General features: G+C 42.5%; 1 protein-coding gene across 1 annotated transcript in view; it reads left to right on the plus strand.

Moving 5' to 3' along the window:
- The window catches only part of ASS1 (argininosuccinate synthase 1), an 80,046-nt gene that overhangs the window by 19,319 nt on the left and 47,887 nt on the right, over positions 1-12,840 (plus strand). The window contains exons 5-6 of the mRNA XM_031954841.1: positions 6,327-6,383; positions 9,654-9,728. Of these exons, the coding sequence (XP_031810701.1) occupies positions 6,327-6,383; positions 9,654-9,728 (132 nt within the window). The remainder of the gene's footprint in view (positions 1-6,326; positions 6,384-9,653; positions 9,729-12,840) is intronic.

Here is a 12,840-nt window from a genome sequence, read left to right on the forward strand (position 1 = left end):
TCTGTCCCCTCTGTGTCATTGTGCTATAGCTCCAAGGATTCAACCATCATAGGCTCGTGGCTTAAAAGCTGGAAGATTGATCATCTAGAGTTCATTGAAACCTCTCATTTTATTTTTTATTTTTATTTTTTTGCTGAGACAATTGGGATTAAGTGACTTGCCCAGGGTCACCCAGCTAAGAAGTGTTAAGTGTCTGAGGGCAGATTTGAACACAGATCCTCCTGATTTCAGGGCTGGTGCTCTATTCACTGCACCACCCAGCTGCCCCAGAACCTCTCATTTTATTGATGAGAAAACTGGGTCCCCGAGAGAATAAATCATTTGCCCAGGGTCAAACAGATAGTGAGTGACAGGTAGGATTTGAACCCAGGGCATATGACTCCAAATCTAGGAACCTTTTTTTTATTTTACAATAATTCTACTTCTGTGGTATCCTTTAAAACACAGAAAGATCTCATTTTGGGATGCTTTCTAAGTAGTTAAAAAGAGACCCAACTTCTGAGTCAGAGAGCCAGGATTCAAATCCAGTCTCTAAGGTCTTGAAAGACTTTCTAGGATCTCCTTTGGGCCTCAGTTTTCTTATCTGGAGTTTGGGGAGTGTTCCTTAGATAATCCTCTCTGTGGAAGGTACATCTCAGGAAGATCAGCAGGGACTTTTCTCCAGGAAGAGAAGATGAGTGAAAATAAAGGAAGAGTTAGGTGGAAGGTACTCCAGGGGAGAAGCAAGAACCAGGAATGAGGCAGCATGATACACTTGCATGAGAACTAACCTTAAAATCAGACACCTGAATTTGTGTTCAAGCCAAAACATTAAACAGCTGCATGATTTTGAGCAAGTCAGTCAATCTCTGTGACCCTCAGTTTCCTTGTTCATAAAATGATTGTACTAAATCAGCAGTTCTTAACTTGAGGGATCATGTATAAAATTCACATGATTTGTGAATCCTCCAGCTGATATTGAGCATTTCCTTTGATTTTGGGATGTAGACATTATTCCAGAAGGGCTGGGATTCATTGTCTTTTCCAGACTGCCAAGAGGGCCTGGGACACAAATAACTTGAAGAAGCCCTGGCTTATATGATGATGATGATTCCTTCCAGTTCCAACATTCTGGGATTCTGATTTCCTAACAGCTTAGGGCTAAGTGGAAGGAAGAATCCCAAAGCTCTCAGAATCCCATCTCTTGGGAAAAGGAGGGAGGAAAATCCCCTGGTAAGACCCTCCTGTGTGCAACATCAGAGACAGAGGAAGGAACCTGCAGCCCAGTGCTTCCAGGACAGAAAGGGTTAGGAAGTAAGGTCTCCTAAAAGTTAGTAACATTATCTCCAATGCTCAGCGTGGTATTTATTCAAGAATAATCCCTAGCATTAGCCACACGGAAGCATTCAGAGTATTTTTTGGCTTTTCTCATATATTGTTCTAGTGCATCCTCCTTACTGCCCTATGTGATGTGCCAATAAGGTACTGCTCTCCAATTTGACTGATAAGGAAACTAAGGCCTGTAAATATGAAATGATTTGTTCAAGGTCAGTGAATGGTAGACTGGAAAGAGCACATTCTTTCTGGGTATATATGTCTATTTTTTCATTCATTCATTCATTTATATATTTGTTCATTCATTCACTTATTTATATATATTTATCCATTCTTTTTTATATATTTAACTTAGTCATCCATTCATTTATTTATATATTTGTTTATTTATTAATTCTTTCATTTATTTCCAACTTGGGTGGGAACCCTTGCTTTATGTAGCCCAAGTTATAGCAGGGATGGGGAACCTTTTTTCTGCCAAGGGCCATTTGGATATTTATGACAGCATTTCTAGACCATACAAGATGATCATCCTGTAGAACTCAAGGTGGCTGTTACCTAGCTTTCAGCTCATCATCGCCTGTGGTAGCTTTAGCAAACGATTTTGTGGGTCCTATATGGTCCACAGGCCGGATATTCACCACATCTGAGTTAAGGATCATAGATTCTAATTCTGGAAGGGAAAGGAGAAGTCATCTGGACCATTCCCTTCATTTTGAGGTTGGTTAGGGAGCGAGAGGTGTGAAATTAAGGTCCAGAGAGGCCTTATTGACTTACACAGCTCTTTGAACCTCAGTTTTTTTATCTGTCAAATGTGAATAATAAGACCTATTATATTATAATAAGGATCAAATGAGATAATAAATGAAAGTTGCTTTGCAAACCTGAAAGTACCTGATACACATAAGCTGTTAACGTGAGGCAGTGTGCCTAGTGGGTAGAGAGTTGGCCCTAAAAGTCAAGATGATCTCAGTTTATTCCTATCTCTGACACGTACTAGCTGTGGGGCTCTGGGCAAGCTACTGAAAAACTACAGGTCTTATAGAGGCAGCTAGTTGGAGCAGTGATTAGAGAATTGGGCCTAGAATTTCTGAATTCAAATTTGACTTCAGACACTTACTATGTGACCCTGGGCAAGACATTATTTACCTCAATTTCTTCAATTATAAAACAGGTTTATAATAGCGCTCATAACAGGACATTCCAGGATTATTTTCTGCATCAAATGAGATGATTGTTAAGTGCTTAGCGTAGTGCCTAGCACAAAGTCAGATTCTATATAAATACTTATTTCCCTTTCCATAAATTGAAGAGAAAGTGCTGAGCTTCTTTGGCAAGAGGGGATTTCTTCACTAGAAGTAGCTGATAGCTCTGAAATCCCAGGTTTAGTCCCCATCCTTATTTTTAGGGACCCAGCTGGGGTGAGAATCCAAGTCTCTTTACACTCACTTCCAGAGCTTTTTTCCTTAGTACCCCAGGTTGCCTAGGCAAAGGAATATGCTGGTGTTGGGAACAGGATTGTGAGCGCATCCAGTTTTTCTTAGCTTTTTGCAGTGGTTTCTTTGAATGCTGGACTTCTGGTGGCTTCTGATCGGGTATCTGAGCATGAATGGCTCCCATCTCCTTGGCTTCTGGTCCCTTAGTGTTTATATGAGAAGCAATGAATTGTAGTAGATAGGAAGCTGACTTCAGAGTCAGAAAGACCTGTGTCCAAGGCTTCCCTTTGATACTGTAGGGCCCTGGTATAACTTTTCAGGGGCTTGGGAAATTTGCAAAGATTGAATATTGCCAATATGTGGCCTGCCTGCACTAACAGAGAGAATTTCTCACTGAAGAAATCCCTGAAATCGCTGGGGCAGGAAACCACACACACACACACACACACACACACACACCCTGAATTCTCTTTTTCAAGCACTGCTCCGGTTTTTTCTCTATACCTTTTGGCTCCCCTAGCATTGTGGATTGGGAACCTTAGGAATCACAGGATCAAGGATGCTTGCCTCAGTTTACCATATCCAAGGGAATCCTCGGTCCCCTTGGCGTGGGAGAAGGAAGTGGCCTTCCACCTGCCAATGCAGTCCTTCTAACTCCCTTTGCCACCCTTGCCTGGGCTAACATTGTCAGTGAACACTCTATGTTCCATAGTATTCTGTATCTTGTGTGTTCTATATTCGTATTACCATTCTACACTCTGTTCTAACATCCTGTATTCAGAGTTTTCTCCTGCTCTGATGTTCTGTGTCCTGTATCCAAAGCTCCCTCCAAGAATAAATCTGTTTCACTCTGTTCTAAGATCCCTTCCACACAAACTTTCTGCGCTATCTTCTAATATCCTCTGTCCCATTCAGCACAAACATTCTCTGTTCTCTGCCCTGACATTCTGCATTTGGAGATCCCTTCTAGCCCTGATATTCTATACTTCCTAATGTTCCCCAATGGCCCCCCTTCACACACCCCCTTAGCCCTGAAGCAGAGGGGGAGGAATTGGAAATCTGAGCCTCTGGCTGCTGCTGCTGCAGCAGCAGGAGCTGCCTAAATGGGCACCATCTGTATCGCTGTTATCCCAGGAGCAGATGGACCGCCAAGGCCTTTGAGGAAAATGAGCATCTTTAATACTCTCCCACAGGCTTTACACGCACCTACACATGTGTCAACATGTGGGTAGGTCCTCACAGGGGCACACATACAGGTGTGTAATGTGCCATACTTTGCGGGGGGGGCATTCCAGAGATTCTGAGCCTTGTGAGAGAAGACTGAAACTGAACTGAAGGAAGACATCGCCTCCTTACCTAGGAAGGGTTTTGTCCTGGAAAAACACATTTGATTTCTTTAAAAGCATACTAGCTTAAAATGGATCACTGGCCTCTTGGAGGCAGCAGAACATCCTGCTAGCAGCTGTGAACAGAATGCTTTTGGAATCAAGCCAGCCTCTATATCTGTCTAACACTGAGATGGAGATCTTCTAGGAGTTCTAGTTCCCTGGAAAAATGATTTCTTGGTAGGGTGATGGAAATTTGGGGGGAAATGGAAATTTCCCCAGGATGTCTTTTAGTAACTTTTACAGAGAGCTAAAGTTGTAATGTTGCATTAAGAGTCTATATTCCAAAGTCTAGGGAGCCCTCAAAATGAAGGGAGCCAGTGAGTTGAATGGATGTGGAGAATGTTGGGTATGGTGAAGGTTCTAGCCTACCTTGAAGAGGCAGATGGTTAGTTCCTGGGGAAGAGATGGTGCATAAAACCCCTGGATTGGCGTCTTCTCCAGGGGCCTGGGATTCCCAGTGTGAGAGTAGGGGCCATCCTTGCTCTCCTCACCAGCTTGACAGTAGCCACAGTGCCCCTTCCCCAGCTAGGCCCCAGGTGAGCCTAGGGGATGCATGCTTCTCCCCCTGCCATCCCTTCTCAGCCAAGAGTTCAGTTTTCCTTCCATCCAGGATCTCCCAGGAGGGACATTTGGGGGACCTGGATCTTACCTAGCCTGTATCACTGGCCTAGCAACACGGGGCGATAACGAGACTCAAACCTCTATTACCGAGCTGTTTGATACAACACCCGGAAAATAACATATTATTCCTGCTGAAGCCTTGCCACGCTCCATGCAGTTTTCACAGTAGGTAGAAGGCCTCTCTGTTATTTCCACAGCACATATGTCTCCCCACAGGGATGCAGCTATTTTTTGGGGGGATATTAAACAAGAGAGGGGGATAGTCAGTAAGCAAGCAGCCATTTTCCCTTTAATGCCTGGAGGTATGGCACAAGACCTGCCCCTCATGATCCCCTTGGTGTAGACCCCCAGAGATGTTTGAGGAGATATAGTTTTGCACAGCAAGAGTTCTTCTTAAAGCTCAGCAGCCAATGGGTGGTGTGGGGTGGAAGAAAGAGTTCCTGGCTAGTACTCAGGAGACCTGGATTTGAGTCTTTAATCTTGTTATTAATTTGTTTATGTGACATTGGACAAATCACTGCTATCTCTGGGCCCTTGATTAATCATATAAAATGAGGGAGTTGGATAAGCTGATCCCGAAGGACCCTTTCAGTTCTGACAGTTGGAATGGGAACCTTAGAGATCATCTACTCCAACCTTCCCATTTTACAGATGAGGAAACTGAAATGGTCACCCATTGAATTGAGGCTAGTCAGGACTCAAACATGGGTCTTCTGATTCTGTCTAAATATTCTTTCCATTATAGCCTCCTGCCAACATTCCTACCACCATGTGTCTATTCAAATTGTTTAAAGTAGAAGGAGCATAGATTTGTGGTATCACAGAATATTAGAAAGGAAGAGGCCCCTTCTGACATTTTTTTTTTTTTGGCAAGGCAATTAGGGTTAAGTGATTCACCCATGGTCACCCAATTAGTAATTGTCAAGTTTGTGAAGCTGAATTTGAATCCAGCTCTTCCTGATTCCAGAGCCAGTACTCTATCCACTGTGTCATCTAGCTGCCCCTCTGCCATTTTATAGAAAAACAAATTTAAGAGCCAGAGAAGGTAAAAGACATGATATGAGATCTCTTCCAGACCTCATATTCTGTTTCAAAATCCCTTCCAGCTTTCTTGTTCTGTGTTCTATGTGTTAAAAGATAGTTCTATGTGTCCAGTTCTAATATTTTGCTTCCTAAGGTCCTTCCCAGCTCTGATCTTCTATGGATTTTAAAGATTCACATATACTACATCAGTAAGGAGAACTAATAAAGACAAGTACTTACTGATTTCACCCTATCTCTTTTGTACTCTCAGCTGGCCATGAGCATCTCTGATCCCAAAGGGATGAGTAGGAAGTAGTTGTAATCTAAAGGAGCATCCCAGACCCACAGGGGTGATACTCCTGGACTAATTAGGGCTAGACCTCCAGGAGGAGGCTATATCTTGGATCTGAGCTGGGACATGAAACCCTAAGTCTAGAAAGGAAAGTAGAGTTAAACTGGATTGGTACAATAACCTCTTTTTTTCACCTATCCCATCATGTCTTGTGACAACCACTCCTGAAGGTTGCTTTTCTTTGTGTTTCAGGGGAATGACCAGATCCGGTTTGAGCTCACCTGCTACTCCTTGGCCCCTCAGATTAAGGTGAGTCATCTGGAATCCAAGACCCTTTGGGATCAGTCAAGGGTTTTGAAAGTCGGGGCATGTGGACCCTGGGAAATCTCACTAGCAGCAAAAAACTTAGTTGACATATCTTAATGTAATCTTTGTAAACCTTAAGTTTCTATGTATGTTTCCCTGGCTATTATCATTGTAAGCATAGAGAGCCAGGTGGTTTATTGACTAGAAAGCTGCCTCTAAAATCAGGAAGACCTCAATTTACATTTTACAATTTACATCCCACTTATAACACATAATGTCCATGTGGATTAGACAAGTCACTTAACCTCTCAATATTCCCTTTAAGTCCTCAAACTCTCTCAAGTTGCAAAACACTTGCTGTTCAGCATTGGTAGGGAAGGTGCTGGGAATTTCTAGAACCAAAAAATAAAATTAGTTAAAATGGGAGTAGATTTTATGGTTCTCAACCTGCTTCAGAAGCTCATCTCTGGCAAGTGAATCTGGACTCCCACTTAAGTGGATGATGGCTGAGATGCCATCTCTCTGTTCTCCCTTAAAACTCCTTGGCTTGTGTCATTATGTCCTAATGACAGTGGTGGAGATGAGGGGAGGATTGTATAGACTTTCTCCTCCAATCCCTTTCCTGTTGAGGTGCCCCCAAACCTCTCCAGGAAGAAGTAGACACTGAAGCCAACTTCCACTGCTAATACTAACTGATAACCAAAGAAGAGATAAATGAGGAATCACGAATGTCTCAGCATCAATGCTTCCAGTCTTTCTGGAAGTCAGAGGTGATGGAGCAAAGAAGCGGAGGTAGTATATTTCTCTGTTTGCTCCAAGAATGAAAAATGAGCAATTTCTCAGTCTCTCCAACTTTTCTTTCAAAAGCCTCGGGTCCTTGATAAACCCAGCGCAGCCCCTAACCTCCACATAAAGTACTCCACTTGGTCACAGCTAATTCCTGGCTTCTGTTTCCTTTTTTGCAGTTTATAGATAACTATAGCACCATCTCTCAAGGTTATTATAAGAATCAGATAATATTTATAAAGTGTTTAGCAAACCTTAAAGCATTATATAAATGTTAGCTATTATTATTGGCAGAGGATCTCCAGAATGGATGGGTGTATAACGGATGGAGGGATCTTTTCTACTTCAAATCCACCCTTGATCTTGTCATCCCTCTTATCAGTGACTTGAAAGAAAACAGCTGGAACACTTATATTTACAGATGTTTATAAATGGCACCATGCTAAGAAGGGTTAGTTAATACTTTGGATGATAGAATTAGGATCCATAAGAATCTTGATTCCCTAGAATGATGGGCCAACTCAAATAAGATGAAATTTCATAGGGGCATAGATGTATATTTCTATATCTGGGTTCCAAAATTAACCTCAAAAAATCAAGACTAGGGGAGATATAGCATTTCATATGAAAAAAATTCAAGGTGAGGGGAAGAGGTTGGTGCTTGGAAATTCAAAATGGATCTGTAGTGTGACATGGAGGCCAGAGAAGTGAATGAGATTCAAAACTTCATTATGGGAAATCAATCCAGAATGAGAAAGGGGATAGATAGCCCTGCTGATCTCTGCTCTGATCAGAACACACCCGGAGTACTACATTCTAAGAATGTTTACTAATTTGAGGAGTTTCAGAGGAGGTGCAAGATCACAATGTGGGGATCAGTTAAAGAAGTCTGGAGAAGTGAAAGTTGAGGGGAAACAAGAAGGGCTTCTTTCTAGAACTGGAAAGGCTATTATATGGATTAGGGATCAGACTCCTTCTGCTTGGCCCCAAAGGGCAGGATTAGGAACAAAGGACAGAGCAGAGTTGCAGAGAAGCAGGTTGTGGTTATTTTCAAGGACCAACCTCCAAATGCCTTAGTGCTGTTCAAAAGTGGGCTTAGGGTTTGTGCTTCATGAGATAGTGAGTTCTCCATTTTTGGAGGTTTTCTTGCAGTTGCTGAATTACTCTTTATTGGAGATGATCTAGGAAGGATTCTTGTTTAGGCACAGGTTAGACTAAATGACCCCAGATTCTGATGATTTCACCCTTACATTGATTCTGGGACAGGTAGAGATGTGAACTCCAGAACAAAGCAAGTATTATTCTGCGTCACACTCATCTCCACTCAGATCAATTATTTTGTCATTTGTTGATGATCTAGTGGATCCAGGACCTTGCACTTGGAATCAGGAAGTTGTGGTTGTTAGTCATGTCTGAGACTTTGTGACCCCATTTGGGGTTTTCTTGGCATTGGTTGGCCATTTCCTTCTCCAGCTCATTTACAAATGAGGAAATGAGACCAAGATTAAGTGACTTGTGCAGGCTCACAGAGGGAGTAAATGTTTGTGACCAGATTTGAATTCAGGAAGAGGAGTCTTCCAGACTCTGCACTTCCGAGCTTTCCTTGATAGTGTCCAGGCCTGGAACTCTGTATCCAGAATCAAGAAGGCCTGAGTCCAAATCCTTCAAACTTGGGTGAACTTGGGCAAGTAACATAACCTTCCTGGTTAGTTTCCTCATCTGTATAATGAGGGAATTAAACTTGACAACTTCTAAGGTCCTTTCCAGTTTTAAGTCTAAGATTCTCTGATTAATCCTTTGGGCCCCTGGTCCGTCTATATGAGGATCCAGAAGCAAGGAGGGCCTGGATGGCTCTGCTAGTATGATGTAAAGTGTCTTTACACAAGATAGCCAGCTCACCTTTTCTCATTACCTTTGTAGACTCAAAACTGTGACCATCGATACTTGATGGCAAGCTGGTTGGCATTCATCAATCATTAACTATTCATTAATCATTGACTGACCTTCAAGACTGTTAAGACACAGAAATCTAATATAGCCTAGAATTAAGTATCCCCTAGAAAGAAGTTCTGTCAGGGTTTGTGGGATGTGTGGAAGCCAACTTTTTAGATTTTTAGAGCATTTATCCTTCAGGAAGTTTATAAGTGAAGAGGGCAGAACTGAGCCCTTCTGTGAACATAGGAAGCTTTGTTCTTGGACAAAAACAGTGCCAGTCCAACTAGTATTAACCCCTCTGCCCCAATAATAAACTCCATTTACAAACATGGCTGCCAGGAGTAGTAGCTTTTCCGGGTTAATTCTCCCTATTCCCATTCTTCCTAAACCCTGTGGAAAGACAGAGCCTACAACTGCTGATCTAAACCTTTGATTGGATCCTTTGCCCCACCATCCAGGGCATCAGGGCAGTACTGGCAGACATGGGTAGATCTCCTGATCCAGCTCCTGTTTTCTCCTATCACTGAGTACTGATTCCCTTCTTTTTTCCAGGTCATCGCTCCCTGGAGGATGCCTGAATTCTACAATAAGTTCAAAGGACGCAACGACCTGATGGAGTATGCCAAGGTATGGCTCTTTGGCTCTTGGCCTTCACCTTCCCTCTGCTCTGTTCGGTGTACTCTCCAAAGTAACAGCCTTCCCTAAATAGCCACATCCAGGTGGCTTCCCCATCTGAATCAGAGGAGGAACAGGGAGGGGGGTGTTGCTTTGGATCCTTCTAAGAGCCATCATTCCCCTTTGAGGGCCTCAGAGTCCACAGCCTCTTGATTCCCATGAGTTGGGGGATCAGACTCACCCCTTTCCCCCACCCCCTGTCATGTGGCAGCTCTCCCACTGGACCAGCTCCACAGATGTACTCTGAACAGGCTCTGGCCCTTTGTCTGTTTCCCACGTCTCAGCAGGCCTTGTTGCAGAAAGCCAAAAGGGTGCTCTTCCTAATCTTTCTCTTGTTCCTGGGGGAATGACGGCTCAGCAGTGTGTGTGCCGTCTCAGCAGTGTCATTGGGGGTACAAGGGGGTGGGGGAACCTAAAGGGGGGGGTGAGACTGCTTTCTGCAAAGGGCCGTAATTACCTAGAATTTAATTGTCAGCTGCTTTTTCCAAGGGAACAGGTAGTGGCTCAAAGGGGTGAAGTCAGACAAAGGCAAAAAACACTGTGCCTTTGTCGTCCTTCCCTTTTGAAGTACAAGTTGCAATAAAACATATTAGAAGTTTTGCATCAGGATCCTTAGCCGCTCTCCAGGGTACCTTTCTTTTTAGCGACTTGATGGCAGTGCTTGACAAACAGCTTCAATCAATCAGAGAGGAAAAAAGCTACACGGTGCATAGACCAGAAAATTGCTTCAGTTTTTAAATAGCAGTCAGCAACCCAGGCTGTGAAATATTCCTGCAGCCAAGGTGCTGAGTCGGAGGGGATGCTCTGCGTGGAGTTGCTGCCACCGCCCTGCCGGCAGCATCCCATTAAGACCTGGAGAGCCGTGTGCGAAGGATCGTCTCCACCATCTGTTGTTTTATCATTAAGAGGGGAGTTTACAAGAGCAATCCCATATGTTGCCAAACAAACTGTCAAATAACAGAGTTATTAAGAGAGCCCAGGTTGTGTGTGTGTGTGTGTGTGTGTGTGTGTGTGTGTTTTTCCTTGGCTTCTCAGGGAGACAGAAAAGGAAACACGTGCTTTTCTTTAAGAAAAAAGGCTGGACACCCCCAGGTCCCGTGTAAAGGGAGGGCGTCTGAGGTTTTTTCCTTTAAGCCCCAAACAAAAGACATTTCTGAGTCTCTCCATGGAGAATAGAGAGAGGAGAGTTGTCTTCCCTCCTCGGGTTTGGAGAGGAAAAAGAACTCTCTGCAGCTTGCAAGGTGTTTACCTTAGTATTTTTCCTAAATGCCATTTTAAAATGAGGAAAGGAGGTATTCATCAAGAGAACTACCATCTCCCTCACCAAAAGAGAAGCTGAGAGTAATAACTGAGCCCGAAGGGAAATCATAGGGAGTGATTCAGCATTTCCGGGAGGGCTAGAACCAGCGTCCAAGAAGCCACCGGTGAAATTGACCAGCGTAGACTCATTGTCCAGACCCAGTGCTCAGCACGCAATAGACATCAGCAAGGAAGAAAATCAATGGGGCTTTTAAAATTCTCATCTTTCAGGGCTCATAAATAACCAAAGTCCAAAGGTGATATTTGAGACTTGTAAAACAAAACAAAACAGAACATTTGCTTCCTCTATCCAAAAATCCATCATCTACTTCCCAGGGGGAAAAACACTTATATATTTATACATGTATAAGTACATATCTTTGCTAGTGTCTGTAAAACTAAAAGCAAAACAAAACAAAATGATTCAAAAAATGTTTAAGGTAGATAGAAAACAACCACAATTTCTAATTCTATTGCCCTATTGCCTGGTTAGATTTGGGAGGGCATGGGGGGAGTTATGGAAGTAGGGATTAGAGGAGAGAACAATTTTGGTCTTAGTGTTTAGTATTTTCATTTTATTCTATTTACTCCCTTGGAATCTGCCAAAATAAACCCCTGACTCCTTCCTCCTTATTACATTGAAACATTTTGTTTTTCAGTGTTAGTGCAGACATTTTGCACAAACCTTCTTTTATACTCAGTACTGGAGACCTCCAGTCTGGGAAGAAATAGGAAGGAGAGATTTGGAGAAGTTGGCTTTGAGGAACAATATCTCAATTTTTGTAGCACTTTAAAAATTATTGCTCTCTTTTGTTTTTACATCTACTGTATTTCCCAAAATGTGAACTACTTCCCTCTCCCGTTCTAAGAGAACTATCTTTGTAACAAAGAATAAAAAAGAGAAAGCCAACACAATTGCAGTACTAACCAGCATATCAGCTAGGTCTGATATTATATGCAATGTTTTATACCTATAGGTCCCCACCTCTTCAAAGAAGAAAGGTGTGCTTTTAAAATAACCTTAAAAATAGTCACTCCCCCAGCCAAGTTAAATAGCAATCTGCCAACTAGAAATGGTGATAGAAAACACTTTGCTGCCTGTGTTTCTCTAGGGGTAGGGATACTGCCAAGTGCTATTTTTCAGCAGATCTGATCTTTATTTTTGTTTACCTGTATGGCTTAGTCAGTCAACTAACATTTATTGAGTACCCATTATGTGCCAGTACTGAGCACTGGGACTACAAAGACAAACAAAAATTAATTCTTGTCTTCAAAGAGCTATCGTCTGCGTGGGGAGAACGTATGCAGGTTCATCCAAAAAGATGGAAGGTAATTTGGGAAGGATGGTACTTGGAACTGTGGGGATCAGGAAAGACTTTATGTAAAAGGAAGCCCTTGAAAGTGAACCTTGAGGGAGACTAAAGATTTGTAGAGGTGGAGGGGAAGAGTGAGTGCATTCCAGGCAGGAGTTAAAGTCATTTCAAAGGTGGAGAGATGGAGTATCTTGTGGGAGGATCAGTAAAGAAAATCAGTTTAGCCAAATAAAAATATGTACAAAGAGAAGAAGTCTATATATCAAGAAATATTTAAAAGCCAAGTCTTCCAAAAATCCTTCAAAGAGTTGTTGTGAAACAGCCATGAGATATTATATGTAAAGCACTTTGTAAACTTTGAAGTATATCGGTCATCATTTATTTCTACTTTGCTGTATGTTCTTTTTAAGTGAATTTTCTAATCTTTTCAAATTCTAAAAACAAGGTAGGGT

Source organism: Sarcophilus harrisii, chromosome 2 (genome assembly GCF_902635505.1).
Source record: "Sarcophilus harrisii chromosome 2, mSarHar1.11, whole genome shotgun sequence".
In the NCBI taxonomy this organism is placed as follows: domain Eukaryota; kingdom Metazoa; phylum Chordata; class Mammalia; order Dasyuromorphia; family Dasyuridae; genus Sarcophilus; species Sarcophilus harrisii.